This window comes from Erinaceus europaeus, chromosome 14 (genome assembly GCF_950295315.1).
Source record: "Erinaceus europaeus chromosome 14, mEriEur2.1, whole genome shotgun sequence".
In the NCBI taxonomy this organism is placed as follows: Eukaryota; Metazoa; Chordata; class Mammalia; order Eulipotyphla; family Erinaceidae; genus Erinaceus; species Erinaceus europaeus.
Window position 1 is genome coordinate 27664556 of NC_080175.1, and position 21729 is coordinate 27686284.

Below are 21729 nucleotides of genomic sequence, written 5' to 3' on the forward strand. Positions count from 1 at the left end.
CCACGTACAAAGACTCAGGTTCAAACCCCCACTTCCAACCTGCAGGGGATGAAGCTTCATGAGCAGTGAAGCAATGCTGCAGGTCTCCCTCTCCCTCTCCATCTCCCCCTGCCCTCTCAATTTCTATGTATATTCATTAAATAAATTTAAAAATTAAATAAATTATAATACAAAAATAAAAAATGCTTTTTATTTAAACTTCTTTACTGGGGGATTAATGTTTTACAGTCAACAGTAAATACAATAGTTTATACATGCATAACATTTCCCAGTTTTCCACATAACAGTACAACCCCACTAGGTCCTCTGCCATCATGTTCCAGGACCTGAACCCTCCTCCCCTGCACCCATCCCAGAGTCGTTTACTTTGGTGCAATATACCAGCTCCAGTCCAAGTTCTTCTTAGTGTTTTCTCTTCTGGTCTTATTTTTCAACTTCTGCTTGCGAGCGAGATTATCCCATATTAAAAAATCAGTATAAATGGGACTACAAGAAGCCAAGAATAGCTAACAGAATCTTTGGGGAGGGAGGTGAAAAGTTTAAGTATACATATTATCAAATATCAAGAAGCAGTATAAAAATACAGTAGTTAGGAAGTGTGATACTGATGTAAGAATGAAATGAAACAGCATAGATTCCATGAAACAGGCCCAAACTCATACATAGATATGATATGTAATGAAAGTAACCATACAATACAACAGAAAAAGAATAATAATATATATTGCCTCCAGGGCTATTTCTGGGCTCGGTGCCTGCACTACGAATCCACTGTTCCTGGAGACTATTTTTTCCCTTTTACTGCCCTTATTCTTTATCAATGTTGTTGGATAGGACAGAGAGAAATCAAGAGAGGATACGAAGATAGAGAAGGGGAGAGAAAGACAGACACCTGCAGACCTGCTTCACCACCTGTGAGGCGACACCCCTGCAGATGGGGAACCAGGGGCTCCAACCGGAATCCTTGAGCCAGTCCTTGCGCTTTGCGCTATGTGCACTTTAACTGTTGCACTACCGCCCAGCCCCCCAAAATAATCTTTTCAATAAATGATAGTGAATCTGCTGGTAAAGAGAAAAAAAAAAACCTGAATCCTATCTTCTACCTTACACAAAAGGCAAAAACTAATCCCAAATGGATTACAGACCTAAAAGTAGAAGAGAATAAAGCTTCTCAGTATCGGTATCATTAAGCCGTTATTTGTATACCCTTGTTCACAGCAGCACTATTCACAATAGCCAAAAGGTAGAATCATTCCAAATATTCAACAAGATTTAAATGGCTAGGGACAGGGGAGACATCTCTCTGATGGAGCACAAAACTTGTACACAAGGCGCCAGGGTCAAGCACCAACAGCACATGTGCCATAGTTGAGCAGTTCTTTCTCTTCTCTCTCTCTCTCTCTCTCTCTCACCTCTCTCCATCCCTTCATGTGAAACTATTTATCTCATATGAAATAAATATATAAGTAAACATATAGAAGCAAATCTTTAAAGAGTAAAGTAAATCTTAGAGAAAGGTGGTGACCCAGGGAGTAGCACAAAAGGGAGAGCTTTAGATTTGCAATCATCAGGTCCTGAATTCAATCCCTGGTATCACATATCCCAGAAGAATGCTATGGAAGGAAGGAAGGATGGATAGACAGACAGGCATTTTTTTTTTTTTTTTTTAGCCTGGCTTCTTGAGCAGGGAACAGATGCTCTGCTGGGTGTCCCAGACCTTGCTCATGGAATATAAAATGGTGTTTCTACTCTTCAAAATAACTTGGCAATGTCTTAGATAAAACTAAGTATACATTTATCAGCAATTATACTGCCAGAGAAAGTGGAAATCTATGTCTACACAGTAATCTCTATAAGATAGTTCACAATATAGCTATCTATATCTGCCCACAACTGGAAGCAGCCAAAATGCCGCTCAATAAGTGAACAATCTGTGCTGCTTTGTAGTGAGTGTGCATGACTCAGGTTCAAGCTCAGCCCTCACTGCATTGAAGGAGGCTTTGGTGCTGTGATATCTCCCCCTGCACATCTCTATCAAATAAATAAATGTATAAATCTATCCTTAATAAGAAAAGATTATTAATATACAACAACCTGGATGAATTGCCAGAGTACTGTGCTAAAAACAAACAAACAAAAAAAAGATTTTTCAAAGCACTGAATTTTGCGTAATTCTGACACACATCTTTTTTGGCCCAGGAAGTGGCGCAGTATTTAAACCATTGGGACTTCCAAGTCTAAGACTTTAAGTTCTAGCCCTAGCATTGCATGTGCCAGAATGATGCTCTGGTTCTGTCTCTCCTCCTCTTTCTCTCATAAAAAAATAAATATTTTATAAAAAAAATAATAAAAGAAATGGACAAACATGTATACAGTGGAATGTTCTGGAACATGTTAAAAAATGGATGAATCATGGGGGCATTATGCTTAGAAAAATAAAGTCACAAAAATACTAATTTCACTTTTATAAGCTATCTAAAGTAGTCAGATTCATAGAAACAAGGGAGAGGGACCTGGGCAGTAGTGCACCAGATTAAGTGCACCTAGTACAAAGTACAAGTACCCACACAAGGACCACAGTTTGAGCCCCTGGCTCCCTACCTGCGGGGGGGGGGGGTGTCTTTTCACCAACAGTGAAGCAGGTCTGCAGCTGTCTGTCTTTATCTCTTCCTCTTTGTCTCCCCTCCTCTCTCAATTTCTCTCTGTCCTATCCACTAAAAGAAAAAAAAAAAAAAAAAGGACAAAATGGCTGCCAGGAGCAGCAGATTCATAGTGCGGGCACCAAGCCCCAGCAATAACCCTGGTGGCAAAAAAAAAAAAAAAGGAGAGAGAAAGAGAGAGAGTAAAATACACACTAAGCATTTGGTAATGATATGACAAAATACTCTAAGATTCAGGGTGTGCTGTAGTTAAAATGTTAAGAGAAAGACTTGCACTTATAGGTGGGCAGTGGCACAACTGGTGGAGCACTCACACACTGAGCTCAAGGACTGAGGTTCAAGCCCCTAACACCTACCTGCATGAAGGAAGTGTCACGAGTAGTGAAGCAGTGCTGCAGATGTCTCTCATTTCCTCTCCCTCTTTATCTCCCACTTCCTTCTCAATTCTCTCTGTCCATATTAAAAAAAAAAAAAAAAAGCCACAAGAAGAAGTGGCTTCCTAATGTAGGCTGAAGCCCCAGCAATAATGCTGTTACCTGATGGAAATAAAAATAAAAATAAAAAAGAAAAGAACTACACTCATGGTTATCAAACACAAAACAAAAATATGTTAATATTTACCAAAACAAAAATATTTATCAACAATATACATACTTCCTAGTAACTAGGGTAACTATCTGCTCTTGGAAAAGGGCCACATTAACGTTCCACCGCTGCTGTAACAACCTACCAGATGCCTAGCTCATGGCTTAAAACAACATAAATTTATTGGTTTATACTTCTAAGAGTTCAGAAATCTGAAACATATCTCAGGAAGCTAAAATCATGGCGTTGGTGGGGCTGTTCTCCATTATGCAGGCCCTAGTTTTGTCCTAGAAACTGCTCATATTCCCTGGGTAAAGGCTCCTTTCCCTTATCTTCAAAATCAGCAACAGTGTCATCCCATCAGCTCGGGCCCTATTTGGGGAGTCCTGGGAGTCCCAAACAGACATGATGGGCCAAGACCTCGAATAAATCCCTTTCTTCATTGTTACTGGTCATCTCTATCAGGAACAACAAAACAGACCCCTTTGTGGGCCCCCATAGGACTTTGCCCTCAACTTGGATCAACAATAGTAGAGAATGATCCATCCTCTGAAGGGAGGCTGGACAACATACTCTATGCTACACCTGAGGAAGATGAGTTCTGATATTGTGGCAGCTTGGAACATTCCTACTCATGACCACAGAATGTGAGCTCAGATCTACAGGGATGCAGAGGTCACACAGGCTCCTAAGCTAAATATGGGCCCCAGATCACATCAAATCGATGGGGTTTACAGTCAACAATATTTATACATCTTTCCCATATTTGGGAGCTACTCTCTTCCCTGATTCAGATTTATGGTTCCTTTCCAGCTATGACACCATCTCCCCAGACAATAACTTGGATCTACCAGCATATCACACTTCAGGCTCAGGGAAAAAAAATAACAAATACTAGTATAGCCACAGGCCCTTTGGAATATAACTAAAATATGCCTACCAGCTATCTACAAAACAGAGACCCCCCCCCCCACTCCCAACTCTTCATCTGCACTATTCCAGCCTTTAGGTTCATGATTAACAATTTGTTTGGCTTTGTATGTTAACTTTCTTTTCAGACACCAGGTTCCAGATGCTACCATGATGCCAACCAGACTTCCCTGGACAGACAACCCACCAATGTGTCCTGGAGCTCCGATTCCCCAGAACCCCGTCCCACTAGGGAAAGAGAGAGGCAGACTGGGAGTATGGATCGACCTGTCAATGCCCATGTTCAGGGAGGAAGCAATTATAGAAGCCAGACCTTCTACCTTCTGCATCCCACAATGACTCTGGGTCCATATTCCCAGATGGTTAAAGAATAGGAAAGCTATCAAGGGAGGGGGTGGGATGTGGAGTTCTGGTGGTGGGAACTGTGTGGAGTTCTACCCCTCTTATCCTATGGTTTTGTCAGTGTTTCCTTTTTATAAATAAATAAATAAATAAATCTGCAACAGTAAAAAGAGTTCTCTGATGGCATCCCCCGACCTCTACCTCAGCCCCACTCCAACAAATTTAGGGTATTTAGTGATTTCAAGGGGTCCAATACAAATAATGCAAAAATAATCCCCCTATTTTAAAGTCAACTGAGCAGGCTAAGAGGTGGTACAGTAGATAAAGCGTTAGATTCACAAGCATTAAGTCCTGAACTAACGGCCAGCACTGCATGTGCCAGAATGATGCTCTGGGGTATTACCCCCGCCTCTTTCTCTCTCTCTTTTGCTCACAAATATTCATTTTATTTTTTATATTTTATTTACTTACTTATTATTAGACAGAGACAGACAGAAATTGAGAGGAGAGGAAGAGACAGAGAGGAGGAGAAATAGAGAGACACTTGCACCACTTGTAAAGCTTTCCCCCTGCAGGTGGGGACCAGGGGCTTGAACCTGGGTCCTTGTGCACTGTAATGTGTGTGCTTAACTAGATGAGCCACTGCCTGGCCCCTGCTCACATATATATTTTAATACTTATTTTATTATTTTAGTGAGGAGAGAGAGAGAGACTGACTCCAACCGGAACATTGCACAGCTCTGGCTTACGGTGGTGCTAGAGATTGAATTTGGGGCCTTGGAGCATCAGGCATGTATTTGCATAAACATTATGCTATTCTCCCTAGCTCAAAAACAAATATTTTTTAAAAAATAAAACCATCTGATTAGCAATCTTAATTCCACTAGTTAGAATAATTTGCCTTTATCATATAATTTAACATAAGTCATAGGTTCTTGGAACTAGACTAGATATTTTTGCTTGGAGTGGGGGGATGGAGAATGTTAATTAAGTGGGTTAAGTGCACATAGTACAAAGTGCAAGGATACTGGTCCCAGCCCCCAGCTCCTCACCTGCAGGAGAGTTGCAGGTCTGCAGGTATCTATCTTTCTCTCTCCCTCTCTATCTTTCCCTCTTCTCTCAATTTCTCTCTGCCCTATCCAAAAAATTAAAAATATAAATGGCTACAGTAGCAGTGGATTGTAGTGCAGGCACCAAAAACCCAGCAATAACCCTAGAGGAGAGATATATATATATTAATCTGCCTGCCTCAAAAAGTTTCCTTTATTCTAAGATTATACCTTTGTTTTTGAGACATTAAAGGTGCTCTTTCTTTCTTACAAAATGATGATGCTGAGCCAAGAGATAGTTCACCAAGAAGAGTGCATATTTTAGCACATACAAGGACTTGAATTCAAGCCTCTAGCACCATAAGCACCATGTAAGGTACCAGGGAAACTTCATGAGTAGGAGAGCAGTGTTGTGGTTTCTCCTCTCTCCCCCTGCTTCCTTAGTTCAAATCTTGTCACCACATGGAAGTATCATGGACAGCACACAGGCGGGGTGGAAGGGGGCAGAATATGACTCTGTGGATGTTGGCACAGTGCTGGGGTGACTCCTGTCACTCCCTCACCTCTGCCCGTCAAAAAAAAAAAAAAAAAAGACCAAGGAAGCTGCCCAGTGGTGGTATTAGGCATGTGTGATGCCCTAGAATTATTCCCTGGTGCAAAAAAAAAAGTGCAAATTGAAACAGTGAGAGTTGTTAGCCCAGTGACTAGATTGTTGGACTTAAAAGTCATGAAGTCCCCAGTTCAATTCAGGCACTGCATGTATCAAGAGTGATGCTTTGGTAATGGATGGATGGATGGATGGATGGATGGATGGATGGATGGATGGATGGATGGATGGATGGTAGATTTTAAAAATCAGTGAGAAAGTACCACCATTGGCCCACTAGCATGGCTGAAATTAAAAAAAGATAATGCTGAGTGTCACAAATGTGTAGTAAGTGAAACTCTCACATACTGCTGTGGGAAGAGTGAAAGGGCTTCAGGGTTGGACAGTGGCACATCTGGATAAGCATACACGTTACCATGAATAAAGACCTGGGTCTGAGTCCCCACTCCCCATCTGAAAGGGAGAAGTTTCATGAGTGGTGAAGCAAGTACTGTAGGTGTCTCTCTGTCTCTTTCCCTCTCTCTATCTCCCTTTCCCCTCTCAATTTCTATATGTCCTATCAAAAAAAAAAAAAAAAAAAAAAGACACTGGGAGCAGTGGATTTGTTGTTTGCAGACACCAATACCCAGTGAAAATCCTAGTGGCAATTTAAAGGGGGGATATCAAAAGGATTTCATAGTTGCAAAATCTAAAAGAAAAAAAATTTTAATGAGAGAAAAAAGATTAACTAGAGCATCATTCTGACCTGTGTGATGCTGAAGACTGAACTCAGGACCTCAGGCCTTTGAGTCCAACACCATCTCTTGTGTCACCTCCCAGGCCACACTAAACATTTTCACTTATGACCCTAACATCTCCACTCGTAGGTATATATATATCCAACAGACACAGCTATATATGTTCAAGAAAAGACATGTACAAGGTTATTCATAATAGCACAATTCATGGGGCCGAGTGGTGGTGCACCTGGTTGAGTGCACATGTTACAGTGCTTAAGGACCTCGGTTCAAGCATCTGCAGTGGGAAAGCTTTGTGAGTAGTGAAACTGTGTTGCAGGTGTTTCTGTCTCTATCCCTCTCTATCACCCTCTTCGCTCTCAATGTCTGGCTATCTCTATTCAATAAATAAGTAAAGATAAAAAGATGTTTTTTAAAAAGGTTATTAAAATAGCACAATTCACAATAAACAAAACTGGTGTAGCATAAATGTCCACTTAGAGTAAAATGACTAAACATCCAAAGTAAACTCAAGCAGTAGACTATTACATTGCAGTGAGAATGAACACTACACCTAACTTGACAACCTGAATGGAAATATTGACAAGTCCATAGGATAAGAGGGGTACAATTCCACACAATTCCCACCACCAGAACTCAGTATCCCATCCCCTCCCTTGAAAGCTTACCTATTCTTTATCCCTCTGGGAGCATGGACCCAGGATCACTATGGGGTGCAGAAGGTGGAAAGTCTAGCTTCTGTAACTGCTTCTCTGCTGAGCATAGGCATTGGTAGGCCAATCCATATCCCCAGCTTGTCTCTCTGAATGAGTCTTCTTACAATGAAGTCACCTGGCATTAAAGAGTATTTCCTCTATTTATACTAGGTTAAATATCAATAAAGGTAAAAACTAATCTATAACTAATAGGTATGTAGAAATGATCACTATTTGGGGAGATGTGAAACTGCAGTCTTGTCTCAATTTCAAATATATAAATAAATATATATATATATTTAAAGTTATTAGTGTGTAAAAATTCAATGTGTTATATACTTGTGATACATTTTTGTGTATTTAATATAAAACTTATATAGATACAAACATAATACACAGATTATTCTTCTCTTTACTTTTCCACAAGGGTTTTCATGAATCCCAGTAAATTTTCTTTTTTAGGTAGTGAGAGAGAGACAGAGAGACAACACAGCACTACTCAACCACTCAAGAAGTGGCCCCTTTGTGTGATGCCCCATGTGGTGGCCAGTGGTTTCAACCTGGGTCCTTGTATATGACAAAGTATGCATTCTACCAGGGGAAAGCTATCTCCCAGCACCTGCTCCTACTTTTCTTTTCTTTTCTTTTTTTTTTAGAGAGAGAGGCAGAAAGAGAGTGAGAGAGACCACAGTACCAATGTTTCCTTCCTTCAATGCAGTGGGAGCCAGGCTCAAACTTAGGTTGCGCACAAGGCAAAGCAAGCGCACTATTCAAGTGGCTATTTCACCAGCCCTAGAGTACAACTACAAAATAACACAAACTGGAGCAGCTCAGGAGGTGGCACAGTGAGGAAAGCATGGAACTCCCATGCATGAGGTCCTGAGTTCATTTCTATGCATCACATGTACCGGAGTGATGTTCTGGTTCTCCTCCTTTCTCATTAAAAAAATAAAGTATTTTTTAAAAAATATATAAACTGGCCCACACTTATGGACATCTAATCTTTGATAAGGGGACCCAAAGGATTAAGTGGGAAAAGGAGGCTCTCTTCAATAAATGGTGCTGGGAAAACTGGGTTGTAACATGCAGAAGAATGAAAATGAAATTGAACCACTTTATCTCACCAGAAACAAAAATCAACTCCAAATGGATCAAAGACCTAGATGTCAGACCAGAAACAATCAAATACTTAGAGGAAAACATTGGTAAAACAGTTTCCCGCCTACACCTCAAGGACATCTTTGATGAATCAAACCCAATTGCAAGGAAGACTAAAGCAGAAACAAACCAATGGGACTACATCAAATTGAAAAGCTTCTGCACATCCAAAGAAACTATCACACAAACAAAGAGACCCCTCACAGAATGGGAAAAGATCTTCACATGCCATACATCAGACAAGAAACTAATCACCAAAATATATAAAGAGCTCAGCAAACTTAGCACCAAAAAAGCAAATGATCCCATCCAAAAATGGGCAGAGGATATGAATGAAACATTCACCTCAGAGGAGATCCAAAAGGCTAACAAACATATGAAAAACTGCTCTAGGTCACTAATTGTCAGAGAAATGCAAATTAAGACAACACTAAGATACCACCTCACTCCTGTAAGAATGGCATACATCAAAAAGGACAGCAGCAACAAATGCTGGAGAGGTTGTGGGGACAGAGGAACCCTTTTGCATTGCTGGTGGGAATGTAAATTGGTACAGCCTCTGTGGAGAGCAGTCTGGAAAACTCTCAGAAGGCTAGACATGGACCTTCCACATGATCCAGTAATTCCTCTCCTGGGGTTATACCCCAAGGACTCCATAACACCCAACCAGAAAGAGGTGTGTACTCCTAAGTTCACAGCAGCACAATTCATAATAGCTAAAACCTGGAAGCAACCCAGGTGCCCAACAACAGATGTGTGGCTGAGAAAGCTGTGGTATATATACACAATGGAATACTATGCAGCTATCAAGAACAATGAACCCACCTTCTCTGACCCATCTTGGACAGAGCTAGAAGGAATTGTTAAGTGAGCTAAGTCAAAAAGATAAAGATGAGTATGGGATGATCCCACTCATCAACAGAAGTTGAGTAAGAAGATCTGAAAGGGAAACTAAAAGCAGGACCTGACCAAATTACAGCAGGAACCTCACATCTCCGCTATAGAGCCTCTACTTCCCCCAGTCCTGGAACCCTTGGATAGGGCCCACTTTCCCGTATGCCTCTCCCAATCCATATCAAATAATATTGCATCTGCCGATCACAACCTAACCAACACAACGATTGCCACCTCAACATGCTTCACTTCAGACTGTGTCCAGAGACTTCACGTGTGGAATGACAACCCTTCAGCTTCATTACTCGGTCACCAGGTTCCAGATGTCATCAGGATGCCGGCCAGGCTTCCCTAGACTGAAGACCCCACCAATGTGTCCTGGAGCTCCACTTCCCCAGAGACCCACCCTACTAGGGAAAGAGAGAGGCAGACTGGGAGTATGGACCGACCAGTCAACGCCCATGTTCAGCGGGGAAGCAATTACTGAAGCCAGACCTTCTACCTTCTGCAACCCACAATGACCCTGGGTCCATGCTCCCAGAGGGATAGAGAATGGGAAAGCTATCAGGGGAGGGGGTGGGATATGGAGATTGGGTGGTGGGAATTGTGTGGAACTGTACCCCTCCTACCCTATGGTTTTGTTAATTAATTCTTTCTTAAATAAAAAATAAATAAATTATATATATATGTATGTATATATATATATATACTGGATTCAGTCCAAACTCAGACTCCCAACTTGCTTTTCTCTTTTGTTTATTATGCACTTATGTTCAAGTCATATCTCATTCATCCTGTAGCTACACATCACCTGATTTTCTGACCTTTCTGGAATTGCCTACCTCAGAAACAAGTTTGTCAAAATTTTAGCTGTTCTTAAGATTCCATGTAATGCTTTATTCTTTCACAAAGCTTCCAAAATCTTTCCAGTTAAAACTAATCTTCGGGGGTCGGGCGGTGGCGCTGTGAGTTAAGCGCAAGTGGCGCAAAGCGCAAGGACCGGTGTAAGGATCCCTGTTCCAGCCCTCGGCTCCCCACCTGCAGGGGAGTTGCTTCACAGGCGGTAAAGCAGGTCTGCAGATGTCTATCTTTCTCTCCCCCTCTCTGTCTTCCCCTCCTCTCTCCATTTCTCTGTCCTATCCAACAACGAACAACATCAACAATGGTAATAATAATGACCACAGCGAGGCTACAACTAGGGCAACAAAAGAGGGAAAAAATGGCCTCCAGGAGCGGTGGATTCATGGTGCAGGCACATGAATAACCCTGGAGGAAAAAAAAAAAACTAATCTTCATTCTCCCTGTGCCTTAAAGTGTATCTTAAGAGACACTTGTAAGGGGCTAGATGGTGGTCCACCTGGTTGAGTGCACATTGTTGAGCACACATGTTACAATGCACAAGGACCCAGGTTCAAGACCTGGTCCCCACCTGCAGGGGTGAAGCAGTGCTGCAGGTGTCTCTCTGTCTCTCTCCCTCTCTATCACCCCCTTCCCTCTCAATTTCTGGTTGTCTCTATCTAACTGTAAAGATAACTGAAAAATTAAAAGTACAAATAAATAAACATTTATAAGTGCTATCTTTAGGTTGTGAAGGTGTAAAGGAGGCATAAGTCTTATTTAGATTTATCTTCTTTTATTCTCCCCTGCCCCATAACCACCTCCCTCCACAAATCATACATTGTAGACTCAGTTTATGTTCACATTTCTATCACACTGCAAGACAACTATCACGTTGGATTCTTAACTGATTCTCCCAAGTACTGTTTAGTAGGAAACTGTAACACTCCATCACAATTTAAAAGCATGCAATCCTTAATTTGTCACAAAAACTGTGGATACATATAAAAGTACTATGGTACAAATGATCAACATGTTATACATGGCAATTTATGATGAACTGAGAAGATAAAAAATATGATCCTGATCCTCTCTGTCTAAGACCAATAAGCAAATGGGCTCAGAGTGAGGTATCTGTTCAAGTTACCACTGAAGCTCACTTGCTACATGCAATGCATGATCACATCCTACATTTAAGATATTTGTTTTAATAAGTACACACACTCAACATACTAAATTTTAAATTTTATTAAATTTTTTATATTTATTTATTTATTTTCCCTTTTGTTGCCTTTGTTGTTTTTTATTGTTGTAGTAGTTACTATTGTTGTTGTTACTGATGTCGTCATTGTTGGATAGGTCAGAGAGAAATACAGAGAGGAGGGGAAGACAGAGAGGGGGAGAGAAAGATAGACACCTGCAGACCTGCTTCACTGCCTGTGAAGCGACTCCCCCTGCAGGTGGGGAACTGGGGGCTCGAACCGTGATCCTTCCGTTGGTCCTTGCGCTTTGTGCCACATGCACTTAGCCTGCTGCGCTACCGCCCGACTCCCTAAATTTTAATTTTTAATTTTATGATTAAAAACAATACAAATGCACTGTAGAAAATCTGGGAAATATTAAAGAACATTTAACAAATCACAATTTTTTGAGAGTTTATCAATACTTTTTCAGATACCATTAACAATTTTGAAATATTACATACAAGTTAACAGTTCACAAATAACCACATCAACAGTTAGTATACCACTTACTGAGTATAAGAATTTATGCCTCTGTGCTACAAATACATTACCCACATGCTACAATTCCTGAGTGTCTGCCTCCATGACTTTTCAGTATAAGTCTGGAAATTCCTTGAATACCTCAAACTAGCAGAACAATATTTCACAGCCTTATGTTTAAGTGCAGAGAAAGGACTGAAGAGTTCCAAACTGACTTAAGCCATGGGAGTTGTTAAGAGCATTGTGTATGCCCTTGATTCAAATTCTGTTACAGATATCACCAGAATAACATCAACCTTATTCTTCCCAAGGATAGTGTATCTTGTGATACTGATGATCTTTTCAAAGCATCACTGTGTATTAAAGTCAAGGTTTGATTATTCCTTTTTGTTTTCATCCATATATAACATGATACAAAGTCATCTGCTCTGCTAAATTCTGGTTTCAGGAGTATCAAACCAACAGGTGTTATTCATTAATCAAAATGGAAAAGTAGTCATCAGAATAGTGCAGACTAATGGGAAACAGACGGAAACATAACTTAAACTGTCAGTCATAGTATCTTATCATTGTTCTATACATCAAGTGTACTAAATCGTTGTACAAATTACCCACTTTGCACTCCAACAGAATATATACTCTTGTACCCTGATTTTGAACTTGACCATTAACTTGCTTTAGTTAAAGGAATATTAGATGTTATACAACCAATAATTTGAACAATTGAACTTGCTCTCCTGTGTCTTTGCTGGAGATATGAGAAGGGTTCTACCTGGGGAGTCACTGCCTCTTTAGTAACAGTGCCAGGTAAAGTGGGACACTGCTGGGTAAGCAGCCAAATCAAGGGTAACCTAAGTCCATTCTATATCATCCAAAATCATATACTGTTATACCTCTTTTTCATGGTTATTTGTTATAGAGCAGTAGCTGATATTGTGACAACCATAGTTTTAGTTCATTTCCTCAGTAATTCAAACAACTGTGAGATAGGAGAATCTGTGTGTAAATCTGGGTAGCAAGTCTTTCATTCTAGCCACCAACATTTGATTGGCAAAGAAGAATGAAATCATTTTCCACTGTTTCTCTGCCCTTCAAGAATAAAATATAAGTCAGAGTCCTGAATCAGACTGCCTGGGTTTCCTCTCAGTTTCCTTACTAGTAGAATGACTATGCTAATCCCTTTGGAATCAATTCTCTCCTCAGAAAAATGGAACGTAACAGTAACACTAAAGCTACAGAGTTATTAGGAAGTGGGTAAAACTCACACCTTATGATGCCTAAGGTCCTGGGATTGCTCTTTGGCACTACATGGTAGCACCATGGACAGCAGCAGGGAGAGCTCCATGGATGGTGGAGCAAGCCATGTACCACTAATCTCCCTCCCTCCCTCCTTCTCTCTCTTCCCCTCCCCCTCCCCCTCCCTCTCCCTCTCCCCCTCTCTCTTTCTGTGTCTGTCTGTCTGTCTCTCTGATATGATTTTTTTTAATTAACTATTTTTTTTTTGCCTCCACGGTTATCACCGGGGCTCAGTGCTCGCACTACCAATCCACTGCTCTTGGCGACCATCTTTTTTCCATTGTTGTTGCTGTTATTGTTGTTGTTGCTGCTGTTGTTGGATAGGACAGAGAGAAATTAAGAGAGGAAGGCAGAGAGGGGGAGGAAAAGACACATGCCGACCTGCTTCATTGTTCATGAAGTGACCTCCCTGCAAGTGGGGAGCTGGGTACTCAAACTGGCATCCTTAAGCTGGTTCTTGCATTTCGCACTATGTGTGCTTAACCTGGTGTGCTATTGTCTGACCCCCTGATATAATTAAGTTTGGGCCTGGGGGGCAGCTTGGCATTATTGCACATGTGTGAGGCCCTTGGCTCATTCTCTGGCACAGTATACTATATTTTGGGGTGGTTTGGTACATAGCAAATTACCTTTCACACAATTTCACTTACAACTCTATAAAAAACTTATATTTTATATGTTCTAACATTATGTCACCCAAGTTTCAAATGTTTCCCTGGTTCTAAGATTCTGGGACTGGTTTACCTTGTCCATTTTTTATATGTACATGAACTTCAAGTTCATCCTTCACTTTATCATCCCTCATGTATCTTTGTGAAATGGCGGCTACATTGCCTCAGCCATTTCTACTGATATTTCCACTCCCAGTCCCCCTTCCAATTCCATTTATCTTTTCCGACTTGTAAATTTTGTTAACCAACAAAGGACTAGGAAAGGTTCTTGAGGACTTGCTAAAGATGAATGGGAGCTATTACCATACATGCGGCAATTTAGCATTACCTACTGCTTTAATATAGTTGTATAATGATATTAAACACTTGTAAGTTAACTACTCCACTTAAACTATTTTCTCAAGCATCCAATGGTAAGCTTTAAATCTAGACCATGTGTAAATTATGGTCCACTCTGAATTAGCAGACTTGTTAATAATAATTTATTGTAATATTCCTAACCAAGGCACTATATTAATGTGGTAATGAACAAAATTCAAGAGAGAAACTATTCATTTCATATTGGCATTCTGAACAAATATTACATTTTCTTAAACCATGGAAATTAGGCATTCATTCAAAAACAGTCATTAATAATTCATAACTGAGGCAAGGGGAAAGGGGTAAAAACAAACACTAAACAAAAATTTCTATTTGATTCAAAAGCATAGCCCTTCCATGCATACTGTGTATTAAGTACTTGATGGATGCATAAATAAAACATGTTCCTACTGAAAAACTGAGTAAACAGACACATCATAACAGGGTATATGGGCTCAAAGGTAACTTGTGACTTACTCAGATTCATAAGAAGACTGTTATTGACCTGAAAAAAAAAAAAGAATGCCAAATCTTGATCCCTCTGTTCTCTGCTTCTGTTATTAAGGTGTCATTTTTGGAGACCCTCTTCCAGTTGGGTTTTTCTCACACAGTATTCTCAGTAGCAGACAAGATCAAAAATGAAAGTAACTGAAATTAAGGGGAAAAAACTGGCTTCTCCCTATGGAAACTGACTCAACATTTAATAACATACGGTGCCTTGAAAGCTGTAAGCTACTACATGGCAATCTCTAGGTCCACTTTAACTCAATCAGGAGACCATTATCGAAACATAACTCACTGGTACAAAGCAGGGATTAAGGAGTTGAGAATGTTCCTAGGCTGAGGTCTAATGGGGAGTAAAGAAGATGATATCATAATGTCTCTTTATGATCTGTAAATCACATTATTCCATAAATCTGGCATAAATGTCAAGATTAGGACTAAGTCAACCTCTAAGTAAGTACAGAGAAATAAGCAATTGACCCTTTTCTGACTTAAATCTAGAAGATGGCTGTAAATATACAGTAAATTCATTCTACTTAGCTAAAGTTTAAAAGAAAGAAGTCTCCTTAACATTTGAGAGTTTTAGTATTGGGTACAAATTCAAGAACTTTCTTCAGGCCTACTAGAATGTTAATGAGATACTCAGACTCAGGTGTGTTTGAAAGAGTATAAAATAAATAAGGTTTTATTAAATTTGAAAAACTGAGGACTATGAGGAGGAAGTATTGTTATAAGCATGGCAGTTTGAAGCCTATGTACAAATAGGTTCTGTCCATGTTTATTTATATGTTTTGATATTTTAGGTAAACACAAAATAACAACTAGATAATAAATATTTGGAGTGAAAGATAATTACTTCTGAAAATTCAAGAACTGACTACAAAAACTATCACTGCCCCTGAAGTCCCATGTTAAGTAGAAGAAGTCTAAGCATCCCACCATTCGGTTGTAACCACTAAGTCTGATTTTACACCTAACTTATACACAAGAAGCATCAGCTATCAGGCATCAAATATCAAGTCACACACACACACACACACACACACACACACACGTCAAGCATAGCATAGTAAAAGGAAAGCATGATACAAAAATTAAAAATTAAGTTCTAAATAAACACACCCAAAAACCCAATTCAAACTCACGCTGTGTTTCAACTGGTAAGTAACCACCAATCCTGGCACACCCCACCCCACGTCTCCCTTTTTATCTCCAGAATTACTATACTTAACTCATCATTTCTGTGGATCTGGAGATTCTAATCTCTACAGATTCTAATCTCTTCCCTAGAAAGTGATACAATACCTGGCCCCCACATTTTACTATCTCTGCAAGTTAGCCCAAAGTTTTCTTTCACCTTAGCAGCTATCAATTTCCTGCACCCACTCTTCCCTGGCCAATTAATCCTTTGCTTTCCAAGAGATCTAGTCCTCACTACATTACTTTGTCTCTTCTTTCAAAGTAAAGTATCCTTTTCTTCCCGACATCTATACTCGTGGCTCACAGGCAGCACCCCAACTCGTTTCCTAGTCACTATAGCCAAAGGCCCCCATCCCCAGCGCTAATCTTCCTGAAGAAAGCCTTTTCCCTTCCAGAGTTTTCATTAACATTAGTTTGGCAATACTGGGATTGCACCGCAAAGGCAACGTTATCCTTTCCCCACCTCGTTCTGCAAAAACTGTAGTGTCCTACCAGTCCTGTGTCTCTTTCTCCACCTTCAGATCCTCAGCAATCGCTCTCACCCACCCAGCCCTCTTCCCAGTATCTTTCTCCCCCACTACCCCGCACTCCCCTTCCCCACTCCTGACAGCACCTACCATATCCCGGGCCTTACCCGCAACCCAGACACGGGAAAGGCCCTGCCAGCCGCCTCCGAGCGTCTCCTCTGGGCTCCCCTCAGCTCCTCAGTAACTGTCCCCACGCCCCTTTCCCTCCCGGCCCCGCGCGCCGCCCAGAGCCCCCTTCCCATTAAGCCCCCCGCTGTCACTTGGCCTCTCATCCACAAGATGGCGGAGGTGCGGCCCCCACCCCCGGGTCTTCTATGCAACCCCTCCCGCTTCCCCGGAGCTTCTGTCCTGTCACGTCCCACTTCAGCCGCCCGGCCGCCGACCTCTGCCCAGAACACCGCTGCCCACTCTTCCAGCAAGCAGACGTTGCAGGCCCGAGCCTCCACGCCACCGCCAACGCCAACGCCACCATGATTCCCGTCTGCACCTTCTCACCATAAACTTGAGAGCTTTTTCCTGCAGCACCGCATCGGCCGGGTCCATAATCGCCGGGGTCCACTGGGTCTGCACTCCACCGGGGCCGCCCCCTTGGTGCCAGGCCGCAGTCAACGCAGCTCCCGGATCCCGCCTCCTCTTCCTTCCCCCGCCCTCACTTATCTCTCAGGGGCACTGGCGGGGGCGGGGGGTGCAGGGCTGGCCAGGCCCTGCGCAGGCGTGAACCCGCTACCTCATGGGAGTTGTAGTCCTGAAGCTTCCCATGGCAAGAAGTAAGACCACGCCACGAACAGCAACTCCCACAGTTCCCTGCGGCAGGGTCACGTTTACTAATATGCCTGCTCTAAGCCAGGCCTGGGCAAATAGAGGTACATTGGATGACGGGAATCGTAGTTTGACTACCTCTTCTGCTGGGAATCGGGAGGGGCAAGTATGTCTCCTTGGTTACCGAGCAACGCCTCTGGCAGCTTGCGGGGCTTTGAGCATCGAGACCTAGCCTCACCAGTAGTCCCAATATTGAAGGAAACTATGAGAAAAATTAAAGGACAACCCCAATTATGGTTTTAGAGTACTAAACACACACAGACCCACCTCAGATGCCATGCACCTGACATCTGCAGTCAGAGTTTGAAACAGAGGCACTGGGTCTTACGGACTATGAGCTCACACACGGATTAATGCAGAATTTCAAGTTCCTTCAACTCATTCGCCCCATATTCCTCACGAGAATTTTGTTCTCCTTCACAGCAAGTCAAGGCCAGATCGAATTTAGCTCAGGAGATTCTCGTGTGTTTGGTGCTCAAGAAGCATGGCCTATTACTGCTAATCCTTAAGGCCTGCCCTAAAGGTCAGGCAAGCACAAAAGACTTTCAAATGTGGTATATGATGGTCATATTCAGCAAGTAAAACGTCTATTTTAGTTGACCTTGAAAGGGACGATACTCATTTACTTTGGGGATGACTATCTTGGGTAGAAAAACCACTTGGGGTGTGACTAGGGGATGGGAGGACACTAGGAATGGACTAAAGATGATAGACTTATACAAACTATCTGAATTCTTTTTAATTGGGCAAATGCCTTTTTCATTATTGGAAACACATCCATTGCATACTATATTATTTATTTATCCAATAGTTACATAACACGTTGCAGATATCCTCCCAAGAAATGAGGATTCAGGGGAGGGGTAGATAGCATAATGGTTATGCAAAGAGACTCTCATGCCTGAGGCTCCGAAGTCCCAGGTTCAATCACCGGCACCACCGTAAGCCATGTGCAGTGCTCTGGTGTTTCTCTCTGTGTCTTTCTCTCTCTGCATCTCTCTCAAAAATTAAAATAAATAAATTACTTTTAAAAAATGAAATGAGGATTCATCGGTGAACGTAATAATCCCATCTGATGGAGCTCGGTTTTCTAATAAGTGTCTGGCACTTTGTATTAGTCATCCCTAGTTAGAGTGCAATGCAATGCCTAATATATAGACATTAAGTTAATTTTTAAAATTGTTCTTTAAAAATCTAGAAAGCTAGCTAAATAGCTTAGTGTGCTGCTTTGCCATGTGGGTGACCTAGGTTATCCAGCCCATCCCACCCCACATTGTATTAAAGGAAGCTTCAGTGCTGAGGTCTCTATCTATCAATCTATAAACAAAAATTTTCTGGGATCAAAGAGATACCTTAATGTTTGTACAAAAGACTTGCACGCCTGAGAATCCCAAGTCCCAGTTTTCAATCCCCACTATCACCATAAACCAGAGTTGAGCAGTATCCTCTCTCTCTCTTCCCTCCTTCTCTTCCTTTGTATCTCTCTCACGCACATAAAAATAAAGCAAACAGGGGGTCGGGTGGTGGCGCAGTGGGTTAAGCGCACGTGGCGCAAAGCGCAGGGACCGGCGTAAGGATCCCGGTCTCGAGCCCCCGGCTCCCCACCTGCAGGGGAGTTGCTTCACGGGCGGTGAAGCAGGTCTTCAGGTGTCTATCTTTCTCTCCCCCTCTCTCTCTGTCTTCCCCTCCTCTCTCCATTTCTCTCTGTCCTATCCAACAACAAAGCAACGTCAACAATGGCAATGATAACCGCAACGAGGCTGCAACAACTAGGGCAACAAAAAGGGGGGAAAATGGCTTCCAGGAGCGGTGGATTCATGGTGCAGGCACCGAGCCCAGCAATAACCCTGGAGGAAAAAAAAATAAATAAATAAAGCAAATAGCATAGTTTTAGAAATTCTTGGGCCAGAGAGATAGATTAATAGTTATGCAAAGACTTTCATGCCTGAGGCTCCTAGGTCCCAGATTTAACCCATGCCACCACCATAAGCCAGATCTGTGCAGTATGTAGTCTAAAAATATATAAAAATTAAAATTATACAGCACAGGAGATGATAAGCAGATAGAGCTCCAATTTGCATACACAAGGTCATAGTTTAATCTCAAGCATCACATATGTCAGAGTTGTGCCCTGGTACACATTTGTAAACAAATAAATCTTTTTGAAAAAATGTTCTGCAAAGTGCAAAATAGAGAGTACTTAAAACTCATTCTTAGAACGAATGCAGTAATATGACACATTTCTGGCAAGAAGGATGGAGGAACGAAAGAACTCCTAGCATCTTGAAAAATAATACCTTTTATGCCTCAGACAGCTCCAAGTCGAGTGCTATTTTCACTGAAGCACACTGCTGTGACATAACTCACATCCAGAATTTTCTTTTTCTTTTTTCTTTAAAGCTTGTTATTAAAAAGAAATGGATGCAGGGGCGCCGCAGGTGGTGGTAAACCTGGCTAAGCGTACACGTTACCATGCAAAAAGACCCGGCTTCAATCCCCTAGTTCCTACCTGCTGTGGAGAAACGTCATAAGCAGTGGAGCAGTGCTGCAGGAGTCTCTTTCCAATTTTCTCTCTCCCCCTCCCTCTCAATTTCTCTATGTCCTATCAAATAAAAAGAAAGCAAGGATGGGAAGGGGGATGGCCACCCGGAGTGGTGGGGTCATTGCATAGGTACTGAGCCCCAGCAATAAACCTGGTGACAATAAAAATATTAAATTAAAAAATTTACAGAAGAGAAAACCCAAAGTACTGTTCCACCACATATGATTTGTTGTTGTCTAAGTGGTGCCAGGAACAAATCCTGGCTTCACGCATGCAAGGTAGGAGCACTACTGCCACCTTCCTGCCCTTAGACTCAGAGCTTTCATAAGAGCTGTCCTGACGAGCTCAGCAAACTTAGCACCAAAAAAGCAAATGACCCTATCCAAAAATGGGCAGAGGATATGAACGAAACATTCACCTCAGAGGAGATCCAAAAGGCTAACAAACATATGAAAAACTGCTCTAGGTCACTAATTGTCAGAGAAATGCAAATTAAGACAACACTAAGATACCACCTCTCTCCTGTAAGAATGGCATACATCAAAAAGGACAGCAGCAACAAATGCTGGAGAGGCTGTGGGGACAGAGGAACCCTTTTACATTGCTGGTGGGAATGTAAATTGGTCCAGCCTCTGAGGAGAGCAGTCTGGAAAACTCTCAGAAGGCTAGACATGGACCTTCCACATGATCCAGTAATTCCTCTCCTGGGGTTATACCCCAATGACTCCATAACACCCAACCAGAATTGTACTCCTATGTTCATAGCAGCACAATTCATAATAGCTAAAACCTGGAAGCAACCCAGGTGCCCAACAACAGATGTGTGGCTGAGAAAGCTGTGGTATATATACACAATGGGATACTATGCAGCTATCAAGAACAATGAACCCACCTTCTCTGACCCATCTTGGACAGAGCTAGAAGGAATTATGTTAAGTGAGCTAAGTCAGAAAGATAAAGATGAGTATAGGATGATCCCACTCATCAACAGAAGTTGAGTAAAAAGATCTGAAAGGGAAACTAAACCTGGAAACTAAACTAGGACCTGACCAAATTGTAAGTAGGGCACCAAAGTAAAAACCCTGTGGTGAGGGGTAGACATGCAGCTTCCTGGGCCAGTGGTGGGTGGGGGTGGGTGGGAGGGATGGGTCACAGTCTTTTGGTGGTGGGAATGGTGTTTATGTACACTCCTAGTAAAATGTAGTCATATAAATCACTAGTTAATATGAGAGGGGGAAAATTAATTGTATGTCTCGAAGTTTTTTAAAACACAGACTGAATCTTTTTAATATATAGGTTGTGTATTTGATATGCGGACTCTCTCAAAAGCCTAGACCAAGTAGATCAGAAGCAACCAATAGCACAGCTATATACAAGATACTGGGTACTGTACAGCAAACCCTAACAAAAGGACTTTTCAAAGTTAACCCAATTACCAAATAATGTGATGATAACATTAACTATTGATTGTCTTTTTGAACCCTAAGACAGCAGGAACCTCACATCTCCACTATAGAGCCTCTATTTCCCCCAGTCCTGGAACCACTGGATAGGGCCCACTTTCCCACATGCCTCTCCCAATCCATATCAAA

At 41.8% G+C, this 21729-nt stretch overlaps 1 protein-coding gene across 13 annotated transcripts in view; it reads right to left on the reverse strand.

The window, feature by feature from the left end:
* Window positions 1-17449, reverse strand: part of BTRC (beta-transducin repeat containing E3 ubiquitin protein ligase) — a 192599-nt gene extending 175150 nt beyond the window's left edge. For 7 of the 13 annotated variants that reach the window (XM_060171461.1, XM_060171460.1, XM_007533860.3 and 4 more), the window contains exon 1: window positions 17272-17449. In XM_060171461.1, the coding sequence (XP_060027444.1) occupies window positions 17272-17319 (48 nt within the window). In that variant the 5' untranslated portion in view covers window positions 17320-17449. Of the gene's footprint in view, window positions 1-7578; window positions 7742-15022; window positions 15263-16866; window positions 16886-17263 lie in introns of those variants that run through there. The other 6 variants (XM_060171458.1, XM_060171454.1, XM_060171459.1 and 3 more) reach the window with 4 other exon arrangements.
* Between the last annotated feature and the right edge of the window lie 4280 nt (window positions 17450-21729).